The 25,975-nt window shown below is 47.8% G+C and overlaps 1 protein-coding gene across 1 annotated transcript; it reads left to right on the top strand.

Moving 5' to 3' along the window:
• Positions 1–1,103: 1,103 nt before the first annotated feature.
• On the top strand, positions 1,104–20,759 carry ARF3 (ADP ribosylation factor 3). Its single transcript, XM_059080655.2, has 5 exons — positions 1,104–1,421; positions 15,418–15,657; positions 16,810–16,920; positions 17,157–17,281; positions 17,848–20,759. The coding sequence occupies exons 2-5, from the start codon at positions 15,510–15,512 to the stop codon at positions 18,007–18,009; spliced, it is 546 nt and encodes a 181-aa protein (XP_058936638.1). The 5' UTR covers positions 1,104–1,421; positions 15,418–15,509; the 3' UTR covers positions 18,010–20,759.
• Positions 20,760–25,975: the final 5,216 nt, after the last annotated feature.

The raw sequence follows: 25,975 nt of genomic DNA, 5'->3' as shown, positions 1-25,975 counted from the left end.
GTAACCCCATTGTAAGCTGAGGAGGATCTGTACTGCTGTAAATGAGGAGAAAGAGCACTTCAAGAACCTTTTTCCATTCTTAGCATTACTAGCACCCTTCTTGTATCACAGCGGTGATTGTTCCAAGGCAGCTTTGCGTGTCTAGACCAGCTGCAGAAATGAGTGTGAGGAAAGTGGGTGTTGGCAGGAATAGAGAAACACGGGTGCAAAATCCCTCACTTTCTTTGTAATCCTAAAATTCATACTCATTTAGGTATACCTCCTCAAACCATACCTCTGAATACTGGCCTTCAACTGTTTGTCTTTCACGTTCCAACTTCCTAACTGGCCCAGTGTCCAGCTGTTTCCTTCAGTCTCTTAATCACTCTCCCTCTTCCCTATGGAAAAGATCTCTTGATTCTCACCCCGGAGCAACCTAGTCTTAGTAGTGAGTAGAAACACTGGTGCAGGGAGGGCTCTCAGGGGGGTGCACATAGCCCTGATTAAGAAATGAAGCTGAGGACTTCCCTGGTGGTGCAATGGTTAAGAATCCGCTTGCCAATGCAGGGAACACGGGTTCAAGCCCTGACCCGGGAAGATCCCACATGCCGCGGAGCAACTGAGCCCGTGCGCCACGACTACTGAGCCTGTGCTCCAGAGCCCGCGAGCCACAACTACTGAAGCCCGTGCGCCGAGAGCCCGTGCTCCGAAACAAGAGAAGGCACAGCAATGAGAAAACTGCACCGCAACGAACAGTAGCTCCTGTTTGCCTCAACTAGAGAAAGCCCGCTTGCAGCAACGAAGACCCAACGCAGCCAAAAATAAAATAAATAAATAAATACATGTATATATAAAAAAAGGTTAAAAAAATGAAGATGAGAGCTAAGGGGTAAGGTCCAAAGCAAGGGCTGTTCACTCATACTCCGCTCATTCCTGACTTTGCCCAAGGAGTCCCAGTCTCCAGTGTGCCCACTATGCGGCCCAGTCCTTAAATAACAGACATGGCTCTGAGGTTTGGGATTCTCACCTCTGTCCCCACTGCCTCACCCCCATTTCCTAGCTCCTGCCTTCGCCGCCCTCAGTTTCCAGCCCCCACATCGGCACCCGCCAGGTCTTCCACTCAGACGCCCGCTGCCTCTGCTGCAGCAGCTGCCATGGTGATGGATCTCGCGAGAACTGCCGCTCGCCACCGCGCAGTTCTCGCGCGATCGGGGAGGTGGGAAGTATCGTGGTCTGGGGGTGAGGTTGCGCCGCACAGCTCCTGTAGCTGTCGCGGTTTCCGGTGCTAGGTGGAGGGAAGGAAGGAGGGAGCCGGGAGCGGGGCCAGGGGAGCAGCCGCGCTGAAATCGGCGGAGGGAGCCGGAGAGAGTGGAGCGAGAGCCGAGCGGAACCTGTGGGGGCGGAGGCGGCGGCCGCAGCGGCGGATCTGGGAGCAGGAACAGGTGAGGGGCTGGGGAGGAGGGAAGGCGGGTCCCGGTAGAGGAGAGACTCGGGGTGGGATTTGAGAAGATAGACCCCCACCCCCACCCCCACTCGCTCACCCGCCCGTCCGCCCGGCACTGCTTGGCATGGGCCGGTGTGGTCCTTCCCACCAGAGAGCTCGGAGAGGGGGCGCCGGGCCAGCCACACGCCTGCCCCCGCATTTGAAGGACACGGAGCTGGGGTGGGGGTGGAGGGCGCACATGGATTTGTCCTCTGCCTCGCACAAGGGGGCGACCTGGGCTGCAGTTAGGTTCCCCTCGCCTGCAGGAGGTGGGCTTTTGAAGGGTTGGGGTTGAGGGGGAGGAAGGCAGTCCACGGTGAGGTGACGCGGGGGCGGTGATGGCTGTTTTGTATCCTTTTCCTATTAAAGGGCTAGGGAATGTCTCTTTTTCCTACCCCTTCTCCCCCTCCACCTCAGTAATAGACCAGAGAGAAGCCTTGCTATGGTGACACCCCCTCCCCACATCGTGGTACAGGGGTGCTTAGGGGGTTTAGGGATTAACCGGGAACACAGGCTAGTGGGGCACCCCAGGGGCACTATTCTGGTGGAGGCTGAGCTTTCGGGTCTTGGGGACCCCACGTCGGGAAGAGGGCAGCAGGTGGGGAGCAAGAGGAGAGGAGGCAGGAGGAGGGGGAGGGGGATCTGATTTTGCTTGGAGAAGAGAGGTGGTGCCTTCCTCCCCCAGGCGAAGCGGGGGCGGTCTCACAGGAGGAGGGAGCATCTTGTCACTGGCTCTTAGTTTCTGTCTTCCAATCCGCTTTCTTTCTTTAGGAAGTACCAGGATTCCCGGAACAGAAAATGGAGCCATTGCTTATACCAGTGTCTGCGGGAAGGGGGCGGGAGTGTGCGGAATTCCCTGTTGAAAACGGGCCACTTGATTAGCAAAGTGGTAGCTCCTCTTTTGGGGGAGTTGCCTTCTTTCTGGGTTGTATTACTGCTGGTCTCTTTCTGGCCAGGCCAGGAGGAGTGTGGTATGTGGTCAGGAGTGAGAAGAAATAGTGAGGTCATCGGGTGAGGGAGAAATGTAACTTAAAACCTGTCTCTGCCGCGGTTGGATTGGGTCACCCCTGGTCTATGGCATGAAAGTTTTATTTGGTAGGAGATCTGCTGCAGGAGTCTGATTGCTTGGGCCAGTGCAACAGGGTAGAATCTAGTCTCTGCATACTTCCTTCCGTGTCCCTAATCAGGTGTTGACAGTCTTTGCTGCCATTTTGTCTTGAGCTTGTTGTTGGGGGGGGGGTCCCCACTTGCTATGACTGGAATGGGTCAGTGAATTGGCCATTGTACCTTAGACCCGACTTTGAATAACACGTCTAGAAAAGCTCATTCTAAGAAAGAAGCTGATCCACCTTTTCACAGAATGGATCATTGACCGTGGATTCAGCTGGGAAGGGTCCTCCTGTATCCCATATACACATGCCTTCTGCCTCCCAGCATAGAGTTATTACCTTGCGTAGTCAAAATCTTTATGTGTATGTCTTGCTTTTCCAAAGAGAAGCAGCATTCTGAGTGCAGGAATTGGATCTCATCTTGTATCTCCCACACTATCTGTGCACACAGTAGGCACTTGTGATGAATACAGGATGTGAATGAACAGAACTCAGGTTTTCTGACCACATGTTAAGGAAAGAGGAGGAGAGGGCTTGGCTGTCAGGGAGAGTGCCTGAAGATAGCTGAGTGAGGGTGTAAAGGTCCTTAGCCTTTGTAATTAAGAAGTCTTGGTCTCTCCACCTTCCTAAGAGGCAAAAAACAGTTATGCATAATGAAAGTAAGACCCCAAAAGAAAAATATTAGAACACAGAGTCATTATTTATCAGAAATCCCAGATCTCCTGCTTCCCCATTGTGGGCAAAGGGGTCTCTCCATTAGACCTAAGTCCTTCAGAGTGTTGTCTGCAGATTGGGATCCTGGTAATTACGGGGAAGGGAGCCAGTGTATGTACGTGGTGCCTGGCATAGAATTGGTGCCAGTGAATGGTAGCTGCTATTATTAAACTGAATGCAAGTGTAAAGGAGAGCAGACAGCAGGCTAGAAGGAGTGGAAGTGAAGTCTTAAGTGCACAAAGGGTCATAAAGTGTGTTTACCTCTGCTGGTCTCTTCCACTGGAGTCATAATAGAGAAAATGGACTCAGAGGACAGTGGATGGGATTTGTTGGTCAGAAGGAGTAAGTTCCTTAAAACCAGGTTTCTTAAAGTTGAATCAATAACTGAGGGAAATTGTGGAATCTGCTTCCTCATATACCTTTAGAAATGGATGTCAAGCGGCTTGAGACTCAAAACATGTCACTGTATTTGGCTCTCCTCACCATTTTTTAAAAAAAATTGAGGTGTGGTTGATTTACAGTATTGTTTTAGTTTCAGGTGTATGCATAGTTCCCTTCACCATTTTTGTTGCAAGTGAATTTAGCGGCAAAATGGTATGGTAATTAAGAGTGTGGACCTTGGAATCAGACAAAATTGAGTTCAAATCCTGCCTCTGCTAATTACTAGTTGTGTGATTTTGGTGAAATTATTTGTCCTCTTTTAGCTTCATTTTCCTCATCTGTAAAGAGTATGATAATGATAGTACCTATTCATAGTGTTGGCATGAGAATTAAATGAGATAATACATGTAAAGCACTTAGTATTATACAAAGTACACATAGTAAGCCTCAAGTAAATGTTAGCTGCTATTAATAATCACCATCATCATAGAAATAATAACATGAGCACTCAGGGCTGCCTTAAAGAGGAGGTTTACAAAAGAACAACTTGCCGCCTGAAGCGCCTGTGTAGAGGGATGATTGTTACCATGACTTTCTGTGCTGGTCGTAGGCTTACGAGCAATGAAATCTTTTTTTCAGCGTCAGCCTCACAGAGGCAGCTCCTGTTGCCTGAGTGGGAGGTGAAGCTGGAGCAAGTCAGGGGTCCTGAACTATCAACTTGGATGTAGGGTGAGGATATGGGGGCTCAAAGATAGTGTTCATGTTAGAAAAGTCAGTGTGACTCTGAGGTAATGGTTGACTCTTCCATAAAAGAGCACCTTGATTGTCCTAGGTGGGGCGTTTAGTTTCCTGACTCCCATTATTTTAGATTTCAGTTAGTATTTCAGCATCCTGCATTTCCTGGGCCACTCTTTTCACTTAGTCATATCTCCTTTAGATGTCTGCCTTTGTTTCAGAATGTACTGTATTAAGATCCAGAGTTGTGATATCTGTAATTCTGTCTACTGTACCTTTTCCAACATCTGTTGCAAATATAGGTAGAATGCTAATACAGCTTTTTGATAATGAAAGGACATGGGGGGCATTTGGAGAAAGTTCTACAAATGTTTGAAGGCTTTGTATTGTAGTCTAGGAAAGAACTGACTGAGATAGGGAGTCTATGAAGGTGTTAGAGATTTGTCATGGACTTCTGCAAAGGATCTGCTGTACCATATGGACCAGAAGGGAAATGGCTCAAGATTTCAGAGATCCACCATTAGCACCATATTCCTGAAGAAAGGTGAAATGCCTGGGTGTGGCAGATCTTAGTTCCCTGACAACCAGGGATTGAACCCGGGCCCTCGGCAGTGAGAGCGCGGAGTCCTAATAACCACTGGACCTCCAGGGAATTCCCATAACCTGTCCTTTATGAGCTTAAACACAAGCATAAATGTTTAGATTTCAATATGATTTAGGAGGCAGAAGAACATTTGCTCTCTATTGGAGTGGTTTTGTCCCCTATCCTCCACTTTTTTTAAAAAAAGCAATTGAACTTTACCATATATAAAATCTTATTTGAAGTCTGATACGTAAAATGCATAAAAGTGCTGCTGTTGTGGTAGTGGTGGAGAGTGGCGGAACATAATTAGAGCCTCTCATATAGTTCTCCCTTTCCCCCAGGCAGGCTCTGAATCCCTCCAGGGAACCCTAGGGCTCTGAGAACGTGGAAGCCACTTCTCCAGTTTGTCAGATACAGGAAAAGGATTGGAGATCACCTGAAGAATACTGTCTTCCTCAACCTCACAGACGTTTGCCATCATCAGTAGAACCGTTTTCAGCAACAAGCGTATCAGTCACTAGCTACAGATCAGTCATGGAGCTGGGTGCTGGGAACATGAAAAATGAATAAGGCATGGTCCCTGCTGGCACGGGACTGAGAATCTAGTGAAGTACTTCCCAAACTTTTTCCCACCATGGCATACAGAGAAAATGGTAATAGTGAAACAGGCATAGCTGCTTGCAACCTGAGATGACTTGCCGATGGGCTCTAGCCACCCTAAGCCCTGCCTAGCTGTCCAGAATTGACGGGATCAGTATCTCCAGCTGACCTGTATTGCATTAAAGGCACGTTATTTGGGAAGTTCCAGCTCTAGGAAGCAAAACACACAAAGGTGAATAAAACATTCTGTGGTAAGTCCTAGAGTAGAAGTGTGTTTGAGGTGCTAAGGGATCACAGATGGCTCTTATCGCTCAAGGCAGGTGATTCTCTGTCTTCTGTATCCTTAGGCTGCTGTATGATGAGTGGCCTTGTCCAAATCATGGCCTCCTGTTTCATCTGTTAACTGGCAATTCCATCGTTTTTTTTTAAAAAATTAAATTTTATTTATTTTTTTATACAGCAGGTTCTTATTAGTCATCCATTTTATACCCATCAGTGTATACATGTAAATCCCAATCTCCCAATTCATCACACCACCACCACCCCTGCCCCCCCCCCCACCGCTTTCCCCCCTTGGTGTCCATACATTTATTCTCTACATCTGTGTCTCAGTTTCTGCCCTGCAAACCGGTTCATCTGTACCATTTTTCTAGGTTCCATATATATGCATTAATATATGATATTTGTTTTTCTCTTTCTGACTTACTACACTCTATGACAGTCTCTAGATCCATCCACGTCTCAACATATGATCCAATTTCAGTCCTTTTTATGGCTGAGTAATATTCCATTGTATATATGTACCATATCTTCTTTATCCATTTGTCTGTTGATGGGCATTTAGGTTGCTTCCATGACCTGGCTATTGTAAATAGTGCTGCAGTGAACATTGGGGTGCATGTGTCTTTTTGAATTATGGTTTTCTCTGGGTATATGCCCAGTAGTGGGATTGCTGGATCATATGGTTATTCTATTTTTAGTTTTTTAAGGAACCTCCATACTGTTCTGCATAGTGGCTGTATCAATTTACATTCCCAACAACAGTGCAAGAGGGTTCCCTTTTCTCCACACCCTCTCCAGCATTTGTTGTTTGTAGATTTTCTGATGATGCCCATTCTAACCTGTGTGAGGTGATACCTCATTGTAGTTTTGATTTGCATTTCTCTAATAATTAGTGATGTTGAGTAGCTTTTCATATGCTTCTTGGCCATCTGTATATCTTCTTTGGAGAAATGTCTATATAGGTCTTCTGCCCATTTTTGGATTGGGCTATTTGTTTTTTTAATGTTGAGCTGCATGAGCTGTTTATATATTTGGGAGATTAATCCTTTGTCCATTGATTTGTTTGCAAATATTTTCTCCCATTCTGAGGGTTGTCTTTTCATCTTGTTTATGATTTCCTTTGCTGTGCAAAAGCTTTGAAGTTTCATTAGGTCCCATTTGTTTATTTTTGTTTTTATTTCCATTACTCTAGGAGGTGGATCAAAAAAGATCTTGCTGTGATTTATGTCAAAGAATGTTCTTCCTATGTTTTTCTCCAAGAGTTTTATAGTGTCCGGTCTTACATTTAGGTCTCTAATCCATTTTAAGTTTATTTTTGTGTATGGTGTTACGGAGTGTTCTAATTTCATTCTTTTACATGTAGCTGTCCAGTTTTCCCAGCACCACTTATGGAAGAGACTGTCTTTTCTCCACTGTATATCTTTGCCTCCTTTGTCATAGATTAGTTGACCATAGGTGCGTGGGTTTATCGCTGGGCTTTCTGTCTTGTTCTATTGATCTATGTTTCTGTTTTTGTGCCAGTATCATATTGTCTTCATTACTGTAGCTTTGTAATATAGTTGGAAGTCTGGGAGTCTGATTCCTCCAGCTCCGTTTTTTTCCCCTCAAGACTGCTTTTGCTATTCGGGGTCTTTTGTGTCTCCATACAAATTTTAAGATTGGCAATTCCATCTTGACCTGCATAGTGGGACCAGATTGGGGCAAAGATTTACTAGGGCTTTAGGCTGATTACTCATGGAATTTAAGTGATTTTGTAATTAGGAAAGCACAGTGTTCTGGATATCCAAGGCCATTGATGTGGACATTGGAGCAGCCATCGAATATCAGGAGATGGTGCAGTTGTAAACTGGTCAGATTCTAAGAATAGGGTAAGCTGAAAGCTTTGGTGAGAGGGTAGTGCCACAGAATGTTCCAAGGAAACAAATGAGTCTAGTTTTTATTCGGTCACTCTTTTATCTAGCGAAGTCATGTATTCTGAAACAGACTTAATGCTCTGCTCTGACTCACTTGCTGAGGGTTGTCCGTAGGAAAAGCCATACCTTTTCTCGGTGTTTGGGTCTTTATCAGGGAGATTTAGACTCCTTCTTCACTTGATGTTGTGGCCTCCTTCAGGTCATCCTGTACTGGAGTCTTCCTCTCCCACTAGATGGGAAACTGGCGTAGGATTCTGGCTTGAGCCTAAATGCTGCTAGTTGAGTTAAATGGAGGCTAATTTTAGTTATATATGTTCTAATTTATAACAAGGTCATCACTCATTGCCTAGTAGCTAAGTTCAGTAGGTATTTTTCAGGCCTTATCTTAATTTGACCTTTCTACAGCCTTTGACCCTCCTTTTTTTTTAATGTTCTTTCCTCATTGGTGTCTCTGATGTCTCACTCTCTTGATTTCCTTTCTACCCTTTTGGTTGCTTCCTACTCTCTTTCCTGGCCTTCTTTTTTGCCCACTGCTTTAAATGTTGACGCGCCCTAGGTTTCTGCCTTTAGCCTTTCCTCCTGTCTCACTGTACACCCTCTTTCTAGATATATCAATTAAGATGTATCAGTTGCAAAAGATAGAAAACACACCTGTGGCTCAAACAATCAAAGTATTTATTAAACATATAGCAAGAAGTCTAGGTGACATAAGCCAGACACAAAAGGACAAATATTGTTTGATTCCACATTTATGAGATACCTAGAAGAGTCAAATTCAGAAACCGAAAGTAGAGTGGTTGTTTCCAGGGGCTGGGGAGAGGGGGATTATTGTCTAATAGGTACAGAGTTTCAGTTTGGGAAGATAAAGAAGTTCTGGAGATGCATGGTGGTGATGGTTGCACAGTAGTGTGAGTGTACTTAATGCCGCTGAACTGTACACTTAAAAATGGTTAAAATGGTAAATTTTATGTTATGTGTATTCTACCACACACAGAAGTAGTCCAGTGGTAGAACACTTTTTAAAAACTTTTTATTTTATATCAGAGTATAGCCGATTAACAATGTTAATCATTTCAGGTTAATCGTTAATTTCAGTGTTAATCGTTGCTGTGTTTCAGGTGCACAGCAAAGAGACTCAGCCATACATATACATGTATCCATTCTCCTCCAAACTCCCTTCCCTTCCAGGCTGCCACATAACTTTTAATTTATTTTTTTAATCCAGCAACTTGACAGTGTTATTAAGGACCCAAGTTTTCTCAGTATTCCTGCTCTGATATCCTAGTGTTCTTATGTCTGTCCCTTCATGTACCCAAGATACTCCAGCATCTCACTCTTCTACATTAACATCCAAAGGCTGGACAAGAGGGCATTGACGTATATTCTTTTTTAAGACTGAGGAAAACTTTCCCAGATACTCCCAGCAGACTTTCCTTACATCTTATTGCCCAGAATTGGTACCTAACCATTTGTGGCTCAGTCACTGGCAAGAGAAATGGAATGCCTACATCTCTTCAGCTGATCAATTTTCATACCCTAGGGCTGGCGAGGGGTAGTTCATACCCACTCCCTGCCAATATCTGAACAAAGTAGGGGTTCTGTTAGAAGAAAGAAGGGGAAGGTGGCTGTTGGTAGGCAGTTGGTAACTGCTGCCATACTGGATCATCTTTGTTCCTCTTGGGGCTTCAGTTACTATCTATGCAGATGATTCCATATACCCAGACGAGACTTTTCTCCTGAGCTTCATACCTTAGCACCTCAAAATTCACGTTAATCTAAAAACAAACATCTTCACTCTCAGATCTGTTCCTCTAATGTTTTCTGCCTAAAGAATTGCAACTGAATCACACAGGCCAGAAACCTGGGAATCATCTTTGACTCTTCTCCTCTTCCTTCCTACGTTTAATTAGTCATTAAATCCTGTGGATTTTACTATTTTGTTGTTTCAAATCTGTCCTGTCCTCTCTATTGCCACCTTTGTTTCAGAACTTTTCTTATCTGTATTACTGTACCTCCCAAGTGGTCTCTGTGCTTCCAGTCTTTCCCCCTTTTAACTTATTCCCTAAACTGCTGTCATAATGGTCTTTTAATTTATTTATTTATTTATTCATTCATTCATTTATTTATTTATTTATGGCTGAGTTGGGTCTTTGTTGCTGTACACGGGCTTTCTCTAGTTGCGGCGAGTGGGGGCTACTCTTCGTTGCAGTGCACCGGCTTCTCATTACAGTGGCTTCTCTTGTTGCAGAGCACGGGCTCGAGGCTTGCGGGTTTCAGTAGTTGTGGCTGGCGGGTTCAGTAGTTGTGGCTCGCAGGCTCTAGAACTCAGGCTCAGTAGTTGTGGCGCACGGGCTTAGTTGCTCCGTGGCATGTGGGATCTTCCCAGACCAGGGCTCGTGTCCCCTGCACTGGCAGGTGGATTCTTAACCACTGTGCCACAAGGGAAGCCCCAGAATGATCTTTATTTTTTTATTTATTTTTATTTTTAAATTTTGATTGCATTGGGTCTTTGTTGCTGTGCGCGGTCTTTCTCTGGTTGTGGCGAGCGGGGGCTACTGTTCGTTGCGGTGCGTGGGCTTCTCATTGCAGTGGCTTCTCTTGTTGCCGAGCACGGGTTCTAGGTGTGCGGGCTTCAGTAGTTGTGGCTCGCGGGCTCTAGAGCGCAGGCTCAGTAGTTGTGGCGCACAGGCTTAGTTGCTCCGCGGCATGTGGGCTCTTCCCAGGCCAGGGCTTGAACCCGTCCCTCGTGCATCGGCAGGCGGACTCTTAACCACTGCGCCACCAGGGAAGCCCAGAATGGTCTCTAAAGCACGTATCTGATCTTGTTACTCAGTATGACCTTTAAAGCCCTTTATGATCTAGCTCCTGCTTCTCTCTCCAGCCTCATCCCTTCCTTTTACTCGCCAAGCTGCATCCACATAAACGACCTCCCAGTTGCACCTGGCTTTGGCTAATAAATGCTCTAACTCAAGTCTTTGTGCCTGTGTACACTCTGTTCCCTCTCCCACCTTCCCTATTCCTTAGTGTCTGATTATTTCCTATTCTTCCTTTAAGAGTTAGCTCAGGTGTGACCTGAGAATCATGTCTGGGAATCGTCCTTTATCCTCCATTCTTGATTAACTGCTCCAGCTTTCTGTCCCTATAAAACTATGTGCTTATCCCACTCATCCTCACACAGTAATCCTCTGTTTCCTAGTCTTTCTCTCCCATTGAGTTTCATGAAGGCAGAAACTGTCTTCCTCTGTATCCCTGGTTCATTATACTCAATAAATGTTTAATGAATGGATGGAAGCTGACATCAGAAGCTGTTTCTTGGCTTTGGGAAATCTTTGAGTCTAATAGAATTCATTGAGATTCTAATCTAGGAGTTCTTGTGTGCTGATTACAGTGCTCTTGAGGCAAAAATTTGGAAAGTTTACAGAAGTCACAAGCCGACTGCACTAAGGAAACTAAATACAGGCAGACCCTGCTTTGGTTTTCTTAAATTTTTTGGTCTGCTCCATTGGCTGTGCTAAAAATAGCATCTCTATTAGTGATACCTCAATTTGAAGATTGTTTGGGAATAAAGCTGCACCCTGCAGTTTAGTGCACCCTGCCTGGGCAGCACAGGATTTGGGAGGCTCTGGTTGTGCTTTCCCTGGGCCCATGCAGCCTGAAGAGGAGGTGCTGGATCAGGAGTCCCCCCTGGGGTGTCTCAGGACACATGCCTGCATCAGGAGTGGGCAGTGTGTGTGGCAGACTGAGCTGTGACTCTCAGAATCCCCTGGAGGGAGAGGCAGGCAAGCCTCAAGTCCAGATAACTGAACAGTCAGTGACAGCAACGGCCTGCCCCTCCTGGAGGGTGGGAGAGAGGCATTGGGGGCCGTAAGTGATTGTCAGTGAGGACATCCTCAGGTGAGGCTTAAATCAGCCCATGTGCTTGGTTGAACTCCTGCAGTGTCGCACACAGAGGAGATAACAAAAGTTTGTAACTGTAAAATAGAATGTTGAGACATACTCTTTGTTAATAGAGATATTACTATATTCCATTTTTCATCTTGAGCCCCTCACCTTTAGTTTTAACTGCTTCCTGTTTCAACCAGCCCACAGAACCCTGGTATCTTGCCCTGTTGACACAGGAGTGCCATCTGTGGCAAAAGAGAATGACTATAGGCAGTACAGTACATAGGGATACAATCCAGGGCTAGTTTGTTTGTTTGCCATCTGCTTCCCAGAGCTTTCTCTAGGAATGCATTATGGTGAAAGTGAGAATTGGCTATATAGCCATAGATTTGTGTTCATGGCACAAAGCTGAAAGTTGCCAGCATCCTGATGGTAGGGGCGGTATGCTATCTGGAAACAAGCAGGGACAGGGAAAGCCAAGACAGGAAAGCCCACACCCCCTTTGGAATGTTCATCTGAGTCAAGCTCCTGATTATATTAAAGAAGAGTTGTAATGTCCATTAATTTCAAGGCTTTGGGCTGCCATGGGGGACACATGGTAACTACTTGAATGTTTCATTAGTTATCTATCAGCCCCACTGAGTATTAAATGGCAAGAGAAAATTTTACCAATTTTAGTTTTCTAATCCTTTCATGGCTTTGCCAAACCAGTCTTGGGGTCAGTATATGTGGAAAATGCCAAGAATTGACAGGAAAGCTAAGCAACCATCTGTGCATTACACGGAGATAACTGCTAGGACAGAAGAAATGATACAAGGACATCCTCAGATGAGGCTAAAATTAGCCAATGTGCTTGATTGAACTCCTACAGTGGGCTTGGCACTGGGAGCAAGGAAAGATCCAAAATAAATAAAAGGCATAGTCCTTGCCCATGGTGAGTACACAGTTAACTTGGGGAGACGGTAAATATACAGACTTATAAAAGAAGAAAAAACTCCATAACACAGTGCCCCTTGAGTGGTTCAGATAATTCAGGGTGCTTTATGTAGCATGCCAGAAAATAGAAATAAGTGTAACACTGGGATCAGATTTTGAACCAAGACTTTAGCATGATAGCTTACTTAGCAAAGGAGCAAACCAAAGGACAGTGTATGCATGTTCTGGGGCAAGGGATATCTTTCAGCCACTGCTCGACTCACAGTTGGTAATCATTTAGCCAGCAACAGTTCCAGTCATGAAGCAAAGCAAGATAAATGTATAAATTCCATTCAGAAGCTGGGCCAAAGCCTGTTACTTAAGCTTTAAAGCAAAGTATCATCTGGAGCTGAAGGAAATGACACCTGAGCTGGAGACAAAATAAAAACTAGGAAGACTTGGGGAAGGTCTAAATTTCTGGAAGTGATGGCAGCAGAACCAGAAGTCTGTCTACCACAAATTACCAAGGGTGGTGGGATCTGATCTTATTAGCTGGGCAGGTGTCCCCTCCTGCCTCAGGAATCCTTGGGAATCTGTCTGCCTGGGTGGTTGAGGCAGGATGAGCAGGGAGGATGGCTAGTGGGCAACTTGACTGAAGTTGAGGCCAAAGTTGAGCCAGGCCCTCCCCCTGGGGTGTGAGCGCTCTGGGTCAGGGGCAGGGCTCATCTGTGGAACCTACCCGGAGCTCCACGCCTGACTCATTAGTGGGTGTCTGGGGAGGTCTTTGAAGATGAAACACTCCATAAACACTCATTGTTTCTGTTTTTTGGACAAACTAGTACTTTGGTCTTCCAGGAGCTGTTGACCTGGCTCCTTTGTACTAGTCTGGAATTCGCTGCAAACTGAGGAGAGTAGGAAACAAACAAAAAAACCTGAAATCGTTTTTGAAAAATCAACTAAAAAACTCCCACCAAACCCCGCCATGGTTTAGCTTGTAAATAGGATTCCTCCCCATCCACCTTTCACATTCTTGGGTTTGGGTGCACTCTGTCTTGACCTGTTCTTTTGCCTGCTGGGTTTGGGGTGTGCATGTGCTAATCTATGGTTCCTGGACTCTGTAGAGAATGCCAGCAGCTGGCATATGGTGATTGCTGAATAAGCTGCCCGCTGATGCATGTCTCCCGCAGGCCCAGAGTACTGGCTGGCACAGGTGATTCTGAACCCCTGTTTCATTGTTGTTTCAAAGATTCATTTCTGTGGCTGTCCTGAGCCATAGAGAAGGGAGGGAAGAAGAGAGGGAATAAATGAATCTGATTCTGTCTGTCAGGGGCAGTGGATGGGGTGGGCAGATAGGCATTTTGTACTTTTGTAGTGTTCTAACTGCTCCCTTCATTTTTCCCTGTTATGTAGCAGGCAGAAATGTCTAACCTGAGCGAACTGCTAGTCAGGTCAGTAGAGACCTTGGAGTTAGTTCAGTTATTCAACTACTGTGTGCCAGGTACTAGTCAAGGTAGGGAACACAGCAGGGAACAAAATAGATAAGGAGCTGACATTACAGTAGGAGGAGAAAGACAGTACAGCAGGAAACAAATATGTAACGTGTTAGATGGTGATAAATGCTATGAGGAAAAATAAAGTGGGATAAATGGTGTAGAGAGTGGTGTGTGTGTGTTATAGGTGGTTATGGAAGGCCTCTTTGACAAAGTGACGGTCGAACAGATGCCTGAAGGAAGTGAGGGAGTGCTCCCTGAAGGTTGTCTGGGAGAGGAGCATTCCAGGCAGCGTGAATAGCAAGGACAAAAGCTTTGAGGCAGGAAAGTATTGGGGAACTGAAGCGGAGTATGCACAGGGGAGAGTCGGGGATCTGATGAGAGAAACGGGAATGCAGATTGTGCTGGACTTTATAGGCCATGGTATGGCTTTGGGTTTTACTGAAAAGGAGCTACGAAGCCCAGAGAGGGTTTTGAATAGAGGAGCAACATGACCTGGTTTTGGCTTTAAAATCAGTCTGGCTGCACTGTGGAGAATAGACTGAAGGGGGTTAGAGCAGAAGCAGAGGGCGAGCTGACTGACTCACTGCAGGTGGCCATGCGGAGCAGCTGTCCTGGGACGGGCCAGCAGCGAGCCTAGGACCTACGCGGCTGAGGAATGAGGGGCAGCCTCTCGCTACCCCGTCTCCCAGCTCTCACTGCACTGTTGTAGGAACAGGGCATGACGTTAGCAGCTGGCATTTCACAGAGTGGAAAAGATCAGCCTCTTTTAGTAGTGCTGCTTTCTTATTTCTTCCTCATTAGTTTTGGTGTGTAGAAGGAAGGTGTAGAAATATAGGAAGGGAAGAAGCAGAGTGTCTTGATTAGAGCTGAGAGCATAAACCTCGGGAAGCTGGCAAGCCTGAGCCTCGTTAGGAGTCACAAAGAGCCCCTCCTCATTCCACTCCCTCCTCTCCCACCCTTTCCAGAAGTCTCAGGGTAAGGTTGGGGGAGGGAGAGGCATTAATGGTCTCCCAGTGCCTTGGAGTGTAGAGTAGAATGTCAGGACTGAAGGGACTTTAGAAATCATCTAGTTCAACCCCTTCCATTTACAGGTGCAGATAAGGACAGGTGAAATAACTCATCCAAAGTCACATGGGTAGATTACTGGCAGAAACAGGGGTCCTGAATGTTCACTGCTTTATCTCTGCTCCCAAAGGCTCAGGATGTGTCTGAGTGGGCCTTGATCTGCTTAGTACCCTCAGGCTCTCAGTTTGTCATGAAAGAACTCCAGCCATGACTTTAGCCAGTGCCATTAATGTGAAATCCTGCCAAGCAGATGGTGGTAATAAGTTTGCATTTCTCTGCCTAGGATCAAGTCCTCCATACCAGGGACCAAGCCAAAACCAGACTGCCACTGCCCTCACTGCACCCTACTGTCCTCAGAAAGCGGCTGCTGTGATCATGGGTAATATCTTTGGAAACCTTCTCAAGAGCCTGATTGGGAAGAAGGAGATGCGCATCCTGATGGTGGGCCTGGATGCCGCAGGAAAGACCACCATCCTGTACAAGCTAAAACTGGGCGAGATCGTCACCACCATCCCCACCATTGGTAAGGGCACAGCTTGGATGTAGGCTTTCATGCCAACTGCTGAGCCAGACAGGGGGCCTATTCCTAGATCCCCCATCTGGCCACCAGGCAAGTCCTTGCAGTTTGTGGGGTTCAGGGAAGAATGGTTATTTAGCTTACTAGCAGGTGCTGAGGCTGCTGTTTGCCTATCTACCCTGACTCTCTCTAATGCGGGAGCTTCAGCCTGGCACCCGACAGTGGCCCTCAGGCACTGAGCTGGTTTGTTCTCTGTTGTTTGAAAAGTCGGTGAAGGGCTTTTTAAAAATAAATTAATTAACTAACTTATTTATTTATTTATTTATTTATTTACGGCCGAGTTGGGTCTTCGTGGCTGCATGTGGACTTTCTCTAGTTGCGGCGAGCGGGGGCTACTCTTCGTTGCAGTGCAGTGGCTTCTCTTGTTGCAGAGCACAGGCTCTAGGGCTCGTGGGCTTCAGGAGTTGCGGCGTGCGGGCTCAGTAGTTGTGGTGCATGGACTTAGTTGCTCCGTGGCATGTGGGATCTTTCCGGACCAGGGATCGAACCCGTGTCCCCTGCATTGGCAGGCGGATTCTTAACCACTGCACCATCAGAGAAGTCCAGGTGAAGGGCTTTGATGTTCCCGCCAGAGGCCTGGAATTGCTTCACTTTAGATCCTTGGTGGCCCTGATCCCGGTTAAGACCTGTCTGCTGGAGAGAGAACATTTGCCTTGTGAAGGCGGCTCCAGATCAGCAGCAGCAGCTGGTTCTGTATTGGGGGCTCCAGGACTGTAGCACACTTCTTGTTCTTCACTCTGCCTCACAGGCCCCACTTCTTAGCTGAGGCAGACTCTGGTGGCCAAGGTACAGGAGTGGGGCTGAGTCATTTCTGTTGCAGGAGGGAGAGTCAAAAACTGAGAGAATGAATGGGGAAGGTTGTCTCACCCACGTCATTGTGAACTTCCTGACTGGCCCTCTTCGTCCTCTTTCACTTCTCTTAGGTTTTCTTTTTGGCCTTTACACTACTAAGTCAAGGAACACCAGGTCTGAGGAAGCCTTAGCTTTCTTTCCCTTGCTAGGACATGGCCATGGCTGGGGGAAACAAACAACCCACCGGGGCGTCGTTTGCAGGCCTGGTGTTTCAGGCCAAGTGACCATTGTCTGTTTTTGCCAAAGGGTTCAACGTGGAGACAGTGGAGTACAAGAACATCAGCTTCACAGTTTGGGATGTGGGTGGCCAGGACAAGATTCGGCCTCTCTGGAGACACTACTTCCAGAACACCCAAGGTAGGGCATGTGAATTGCCCATGGACTGGCATGGGTTGGTTGGGTGTGAGCAGAGAGTATGGCTATTGTTCTTGGTTATCGGTAACCAACTGTTGCCCTGCTGCAGTTCCTAGGGGTGAGAGACAAGGAGGAAAGGGAGCAGATATTTGGAGGGTATAAGGAGGGTGTTTTCTTTTGGTGGTGGGGGAGGGGAGTTGATCTGTCGTCTCTGTGCAGCCCATGTTCTGCCTCCCTAGGGTTGATATTTGTGGTCGACAGCAATGATCGGGAGCGAGTAAATGAGGCCCGGGAGGAGCTGATGAGGATGCTGGCAGAGGATGAGCTCCGGGATGCTGTGCTCCTTGTCTTTGCAAACAAACAGGTGTGACATCTCCCTACCCCTGGGTTTGAGAGGGGGCAGCCTGGCCGTGGAAATCATGGGTTCTTGGGGCCCATTGTGTGGGAAGCCCCATGACTATGCTCTCAATTTTGAAAGTGTGGGAAATATGATTAGTTGGCTGCTTCATGCTCTTCTTCTTGTCCCCACCCCATCCCAGCCTTAATTAGCAACATTTCTGTCCAGAGGGACTAGTGTGGTAGATCCTTCACCTCCTGTCCCTCTTTTATCTTACCTATTGTCTACTTTAGTGGAACTGCCCTCACTCCTATGGTCAGACAGACCTGACTGTACACCCAGTCTGAATCACCTCTCCACTTCCCTGCCAACCCATATTTGGTTTCCAACTCCTCAGTGGAATGACCCTTAGTGTGTTGGATCCGGAGTTCTAGGATGATTAAATCCAAAGTAGTTCTTTAAGATCTTGCTCTGGGTTCCTACACTGAAGCAGGAGGAGAGGGTGCTAGTCTACAAGTCTTTGGTAGATGGTTGCTCTAGAAGCCTTTGAAAGATCCTGAAGCTCCTTTTCGTGTGTCTCCCTTGTGCTCCAGGATTTGCCTAATGCTATGAATGCTGCTGAGATCACAGACAAGTTGGGCCTGCATTCCCTGCGTCACCGCAACTGGTACATTCAGGCCACCTGTGCCACCAGTGGGGACGGGCTGTACGAAGGCCTGGACTGGCTGGCCAATCAGCTCAAAAACAAGAAGTGAGAGCCAGACAGCCCTATCCGACCACCCCACCTACCCCTACTGTCTCCCTGCCCCAGCCCTGCCTTTTCCTTCCTGTTGCCAGTGTGGCCAGGGCCCTGGGTATCATGTCCGCATGCCCAACAAGAGCCTTGCCTCCCCTTCCCTCCCCTCCCCCATCCATGACCAGTCCCCAGTTGCTGTCCTAATGATGAATCATTCCAATTTACCGGATTTAAAACAAAAACAAGGTTGTTATGGTTTCATGGGGGTGCCCCCCTCCACAAGCTCTGGAGTTGGGAGGTGGGATGGGATATTCTCTCCAGTTTGCTTCGTTTGGCTCCGGTTGGTGTGCTCTTGGCATCTGAGTCCCTTCTCTCTCCCCATAGGCCCCTCTCCTGCTCCCCGTCTTCCTTTCCTTTGCCGCTCTCCCGCTGTTCTACATGGAAATTGCACGGGCCTCTCTTTGTGTGCGTGCATGTGTGCGCGTGTATATACCTGTATAGAGAGATATATATGGGGGCCAAGGAGCGGGTGGAGGGTGGAGTGCAGCTCAGGGCTTGGAGCCAGGACACTGCCCACTCTCGCCTATCATCTTCCCCTCCCATGTTGGTGAGATAAAGGGAAGGAGGGGGAGGGAAGGCTGCCCCAGTCCTGCACTGGTTCCTCTCCTCTGCAGGTAGGTGTTTTCCTGGATGATAGGACAGATGATGGACTTTCTGCCACCATCTTCCTTTATCCCTCTCTCCACCCCACGTAGGGCAGGGGGGTGGCATTTTTCTCTAGATGACTGTTCCCAAGGAGATGCCATTCTGCCCTGCCTTTTAGTGGGAAGGAGAGAGGAACCCACTCACTCTTACCAGCTCAGAGTGTTCAACTGATCCTCCCCCTCATCCTTAAATCTGTTCCTCAGGAGCTTTAGGTGGGAGGTGGGGATAGGTAGCAAGACCATGGGGTGTATTTGGGACCCAGGGCACTGGGGAGAGGGGCTCAGGTTTTCCATCTTCATCCTCTTTTGTTATTAGGAGAAGGTGATACACAGATCAGTCCTATTCCTGCCTTCCTATCCCCCCATCTTCTGATCTTGGGGCTGGGTGGTTCATCTGTCCTTTGTCAGAAGTTCCCTCACCCTGGTAGTTCTGCTGGTCTGACCAGAGCTGGCTGGCTGGTTTAATGAGGAGCAGGGAGTGGGGGGTGACATAGCAGACCTCAGTATCAATCCCCCTGTTCTCCAGTTCTCTCTAGTCCAGGATGTGCTGAAGGGTGAAAATTTTGTTTCCAGACCCTCAGACCATCCTGCTGTCCCCCCCTCTCCATCCCGACAGCTTTTCCCTGCCCTCTTCACCCATTACCCATAAATGGATCTGGGCGTTGGAATGGAGGGAATAGGACTCTGAAGTGGTTGTTGGTGCTGGTGGGATGCGGTGGTCTTCAGAGTCCTCCCTTCATGATTATGTAGTTGTTCAGAAGCTGCTGCTACTATGTCTCTGTCTACAGGAGGCGCTTGTCCCTGAGATCCTGGCCTGGGTCCTGACTTCTGCGGGTTCTGTGAAGCCGTGGCTTTTCTGTGGGCTCCTGTGTGTGCTGGCTGCGCCCTGAGCTCCAAGACGGCCGCCTGTAACCTTTCTGCTAACGTCAGGGCCCAGGGCCTCCACAGTGTGGCTGGGGGACCCCTTCCCAGAAGGGCTGTCCCAAGCCCCACCCCATGGGACTAGGCTTCTTGTCACCTTTGTCTACAGCAGGAGGATCAATACCCCCCCACCCCACCCCAGACTGAACTGTGAAAGAGAGGTTCCAGGGGTGTCTCCCTCAGTGCCAGCTCCTTAGTGATGTGTCACTTACCCAAGGTGCAGTGGGTGTATGCAGGTGTCTTGCTCTCTAGGCCTTTGTGTGTATGTGTGTATGCGTGTGTATGTGTGTTTGGTGGGGGGAGGGGGGTGCTGGAGCTTCTGTCTCATCTTAACTTGCGTTCATTCCCCTGACCCCACAGATGCTTCCCTCCACACTTTTTCTTTGCCTCTGTCTCTATTTTGTCAGATTTTTTTTTTTGCTCCTGCTCCTGTTGCCTCTCCCTCCCTGAACCCTTTCCTTTGCCTTCTCAACTTAATCACTGCTGTTGCCTATTTGTCTCCCCTTTCCTTGGTTCTTTCCTACTTAGGATTCTTCACTCTGTACCTTTGTGGTTGGTGAGGGCTTTGCCTCTTCTCCTGCCTCATGCCCTCTCTGACCCTGCCTAGGTAGATGTCAGTCCCAAATGGGTTTTTCTCATTTTAGACCCACCCCCACCTTGGTTTGGGGGGCTTCAGGGACTAGTGGGGCTGAGGGTGTTAGGAAGCAGCCTTAGAGGTTACGTAAGTGCTGCTTGAGGATCTGTCCAGCAGGGGGCAGTAAGTGATCTTGGTAGTATCCCAGGCTGCTAGGCCTTTGGCAGGGGTGGCCCTTTCTACATTCCCATTCACCTAAAAGCTCTTTTGGGATTGGGTGTTTCATTCCATTTCTGCCCACTCCCTCCCCCACTCTTGTCCGGTAGGTTTAATTTTTTGCTTTCCTTTGTTCCAGCCTTTCTTCTCCCTGGGGATTTCCCCTGAATTTCCCCCCTAAAAGTTTGTGGTGTTACAGTGGTAACTGCAGTTCTGAACTGGTTTTTCTCTTCTTTTTTCCTCCTCTGGAATGTAGACTGTATATGTTTAATAACTCACCTTCTCTCTCCTTGCTCAAAATGTGGGATACGCGATGACTGTGACCCTGGTTGGAAATTAAACTTGTTTTATGCAGCTCTGGAGCAGACCTTCATCCTTGATGTGCAGGAGCCATGGGACAGTGTTTAATGGTGAGGGTAGTTCTGCTTCTGGTCCCGCTCTCCGGACTGCTCTTTCTCTCAGCAGCGGGGTAAAGGGTACCCTTGACTGGGGAGAGTGAGGTTATAGAGGGACTTAGGTTCATCTCCACACTGCTTACTGTTTCCCGTCATACCCCAGAAGGGAGCTTAAATGAATTGGGCCCCAGCGTGTGAGGGCTTCGTGACTTTGCCTTTCTAGTTGTAAAGGGTTTAACCCTGAACTTAGCCATATTTATCACCTTTTAGTAGACATTAGGGACATCATTAGCTAGAGGGCCCTGAACTTGGAGTGCTCCGCACTGCCTCCACTCTCAGATCTCCCCAGGCCTGCACATCCCACGCTTCTCGTTGGAACAGGGTCCCCTCATCCATAGATTGGAGTCTGCTCACCCATCTAGTTGTGGATTTTGGCAGTGAGTAAGCGTGAAGGGTAGAGGTCTGGGTAGTATAATGAACTTGATCCTCCTTACAGCCTATGGCCCCACGTCACCTCTGCTTTAGGTGTGTGGTTCCCCATTGTCAGGAAGCCAAGCCTCATCCAGAGATAATGTTTCGAGGCAAAAGACAAGCCTCTATCCTCCCATCCCACTCCCACCACTACTGTGTTCCTCTCCTGCTATTACTCAGGCAAAGAAAGGGGTGGTGCTACCCTTTCTTGGGGTGGGGGGGGGTGAGGTCTGGATGAGCCCGGCAGGCCTTCCCGACTCTTAGCACTTTCTTAAGCTTTGAGGACAGAGGTCTTCCCAACCCGATGATATGGGAAAGGGACAGGATTTAGGCATATAATAGGTCTGAGAGCCCCAAGTACCAGTGTGCACTATATCGTTTGTATTCAGTTACCTCCCTTCTGCCTCCCCTGGTAATTCTCCTTTTCAGCCCCTCTCTTGCTATTAAAATGTCATCACCCTCAAGGACCAGTGCTTCTGCCCTTATGAAACCCTTAAACTGCTCCAACCAGATATCACTTTATTAACCCCTTAAGCTTTGAACCCTACCCACTTACCCCTCAAAATCAGATGATGCTTTCCTGCTTCAAGGCTCCTCAAAAGTCCTGCTTGGTGACTAAGGTGACTGATAAGTTAGGAGCACTTTCCCAAACATGTTATTTGTATAGTAATAAATAGGTAACTTCTAGAGCTACAACCTCACATAAGATAATGATAATGGAGAGGACTTTAGCTGGATGGCAGGCCAGTGGGGGTCTTTTGACCCCTGACAACTTGGGAAGAGGATGACCTAGTCCCTCTATTCCTCAGTAGGTGGTCTAGGATGCCAGGAAGGAGGTGGAGGGAGCTCTCTTGTGGCTTTTGCTTAAACCTTCCATCTTTTGGGGTTGGGGGGGGGACATGGGGAGATGAAAGGGAGACTTAACCTGGAAGGTAAATGTTTAGCATCCAGCTCTTAGGACAAACAGCGACCTTGTCTTCCCAGAACACGAATAGCTCTTCATTTGTGGCTTGGCAGAGGATCTGGGCCTAGGATCCACTTCAGGATAATCTGGGCAAGGGAGCTTCTAAAATGAGCCTGGAGAAAGCCATTGGAAGTACTTGGATTGGTCCAGGTGGGATGGAGGCAGTGACAGGGAGAATGAGTGTAGGTATGTATGACTTTCAGACTAGAGGTATAAGGTCTGAAGGCTTTGGGGAGTCACCGCCTCATTTCCAGTTTCAAGTACCTAGACTGGTCAAAGCAGAAAACTGACAGGTATTTATCTTGTACCTTCTGTGTTTCCAGACATGTGCTAAGAATGGAGTCAAACCACAGTAATGAGGGAGAGACCAGGGACTCTATCTCTGGGATACTCTGGAATCCTTGGGATAAGCGTAGAGTACCACGTGGGGGAGTGAGAGTCAGGGAGTAAGTGTGTAGGGGGGATACCCCCTTTCTGCTTGCAGCAGGGAGTGGTGTCTTTGTGCAGGCAGTTATACTACCAAGAATAGTCTCTTTCGCAGTTCAGAAGAGTGTGGAGGTAGAAGGGTCAAAGTCCAGTTTTCTACTTTCTAGCCTGGTAACTGGAGGATAGAGTATCAGGCTGCTCACTGGGGAGTCATAGGATCCAGGTGCCTTTTTTCCTCTGCAGGTTTTTCATTCAAATTAGGTTTCCTGGCCCTGCTTACTGGGATGGGTAAGGATGACCCTGAGTTCCTGAGCAAAGGGAAGAAAGGGTTAGGCCTGAGGAAATCTGAGCCTTGAGTGTGGTAAAGGGTGCAATGCTGCGGAAGGCAGTGGTTGGAGGTCTGGAAGTGAGGAACCTGGGCCAGGACTGTTCACCATCAAACCTTGAAGGTAAGTGTCTCCTTTTTTGTGTCACTATGGCCATGAGCTGCAGAAGAGAGTATCTGGGCTCTAGCTTAGGAGCAAAGCTGGCTTCTGAGCTGAATGTGGTGGAGTAGAGAGGGTGCCTCGCAAGCCAGAACTCTGGCTCTCTGTGCCCAGAGCTGACCAGTTCTGCCCATGCACCCTTCCTGCCCTGACCCTTCCTCCAAAGCAGGTGCATTGAGAGCTGTCTCTGAGGAGGTCTGGACAGTGAGTCTGGGCCAGGCAGGAGGTTTGAGAATGAACCTGGCCACCTGGCACTCCCTCCCACACCTTGTTGAGAGTTGTCCTAAGACAGACTCGAGTACAAGGCCTTTTAAGGGTTGGAGGGCTTAGCTTGGGGCAATGAATCACTGGGATTTGGATGCTAGCTTTTTTTCTGAGTTCTGAATATAGGAATACTGCCTTTAGGTAATAAATAGGAGATGGAGAATCTGTTCTTGCCTATGCCAGATCTTGCATTGATGGGATGATACATCCCTGGCTAGAACAGCCAAAGAGCAGAGTGGGGGAGGGAGGTAATGCTTCATTCCTGGTTATGAGTGTATAACCATACCTAAAAAGAAAACATCTAGTCAGCCAGGGTATATGCATGCTCCTGAAAATATGCCATTCAATTCTGAACCCAGATTTGTATATGCTGACTCACACGCTTTTTATTTATTAACAATCTGTCAAACATATTAAAACCATTTAAAAAGCAGTGCCTTGGGCTTCCCTGGTGGCGCAGTGGTTGAGAGTCCGCCTGCCAATGCAGGGGACACGGGTTCGTGCCCCGGTCCGGGAAGATCCCACATGCCGCGGAGCGGCTGGGCCCCGTGAGCCGTGGGCGCTGAGCCTGCGCGTCCGGAGCCTGTGCTCCGCAACGGGAGAGGCCACAGCAGTGAGAGGCCCGCGTACCACAAAAACAAACAAACAAAAAAAGCAGTGCCTTGCTTACTATCTGGCACATGATAGTCACTCAATCTTGATGAATGAATAAAAACGTCATTGCCCTTGGCCAAGCTGGACATGATGGGTACCCCATGAGTCTTGGAAGCCAGGGGTCTGTAGTTTCTCCTACTTGCTGACAGATACCTTTGAAGGTGGAAACCTCTCCAGGAGTGGCCCTCTGATTAACTTGTGCCTTGAGTCAGGGTTGGGCCAGCTCCCCTACCTTTCCCAGGACCATCTCACTTTTCTCTGTCCTTCAGGTTCCTCCTGACTTGATCCAAGGAGAAAGCTCCTTCCTCCATGGGCCCTTCCGGGTCCAAGAGGGCTCGTGCTGCCCTCTGTGGGTGACGTTGTCTTAGTCTTTCCCTTTTCTGCTACCATCCTCTCTCGCCCCTTTCCATTCAGATGACCTACCAAACAAAGCCTCAGAGCTGGACAAGACAGTCTCCGTCCACCTCAGTGGCGCCATTCCGGTCAGCCGATGCCTCAGTGCAGTGTGTGTGGTCGCCCCTTTGCTCAGAAACTTTCAGTGGGTTCTCAACTGCCATTCACGGCTCTCTACAACAAGCTCTTCCTTCTCTCTCCAGTTAACCTCTGTCTGGTCTTCTGGCTAAATCCCTTACTTTAGCCAGACTGGTCGGTTCATTTTCCCCAAATATCTGGCCCTCGGCCTTTATACCCTTTCTCCCTTGTTTAGAAACACTTCTTTCCTTTAAGGTATGCAAAGCTGCCATGGCCTCTCTAGTCACAAGGACGTTTTTCTGCTGGCCTGGCTCCTTTAGCTCCGCTAGCACAACTCCCTCAACACCTCCCACACATTGCCTTGGATTGCTGTTCATTCATGCAATATTTTAATTTCAGAATTTATCTTTGTAACCAAAATAATTTTTATTGCAAAAGATCCAGACAACACTTCTGTGTTCAGAGCAGCATGTAGGACTTGTTCCCCTCTGCTCTCTCTGTCCCCAAAGGTTACCACCCTCAGCTATTTGGTGTGCATCCTCTAGTTCCTTTTCTAAATATATGTATCTACACACATTTGGGGAGGGGTTAAAATCTAAAGGGGCTCATCACATCTATTATTCTACCTTTTTTAAAAAAAACTTAGTTATATATGTTTGTCTTAGAGGTTTTCTATATTAGTATAGTTAGGTTTTTCCTTTTTAATGGTTTCTCAGTACTGCGTAGTATATAATATTTACTCAAAATAAAACACATTTGTCTGGAATCTGTTATATGGAGGGTATTGTGCAGTTAGCACCTAAGGGACTCCAGATACCTTGTCCTTGCCATCAGTGAGCTAGCTCTTTATAGGAGAGGGGGAGGGAGGAGCGGGAATACACAAATAACCACAAGGGAAGATACATTGACGTCCCCAAGTGTGCCTGAAGTTCAGAAATAAGAGAAGTCACTTCTAGCTAAGGGGATCAGGACTTAACAGAGGAGGTGATCTTCAAGCTTGGCCTGGAAGGAGCTTGACAGGTGAAGGAAGAGCATGAACTGCACACAGAGTTGAAAACACACAACGCAGGTTCATCTGATGCCATGAGCATGAAGGGGATTTGATTCAATTTATAAACATTTATCAAGCATCAAATGTGTCAGACATCATACTACCTTGAGCAACTTACTTAACCTGAACACCCAGATCCTCATCTGTAAAATGGAAACAATTATGCCTACCTTTCAGGGTGGTTTTGAGGATTACAGACAAGTGTCTGGAACACAACCGGTAATCGTAAATGGGTGCCATTAAGTGACCAGCCCCTCGCTATGGGACCGAACGGCTAACGGACAGGTCAGAATCTCAGAGGGCAGGGAGAGCCCCCGCGGCCTCCTCCCTCCAGGAGGTGGGGACAAGGTGGAGGAAGGGCTGCGGGAGGAGGAGCTGGCGCGCGTCGC

The sequence above is a fragment of the Kogia breviceps genome, chromosome 12 (assembly GCF_026419965.1).
Source record: "Kogia breviceps isolate mKogBre1 chromosome 12, mKogBre1 haplotype 1, whole genome shotgun sequence".
NCBI classification, from domain to species: domain Eukaryota; kingdom Metazoa; phylum Chordata; class Mammalia; order Artiodactyla; family Physeteridae; genus Kogia; species Kogia breviceps.
This window is presented reverse-complemented; position numbering and strand designations above follow the sequence as displayed.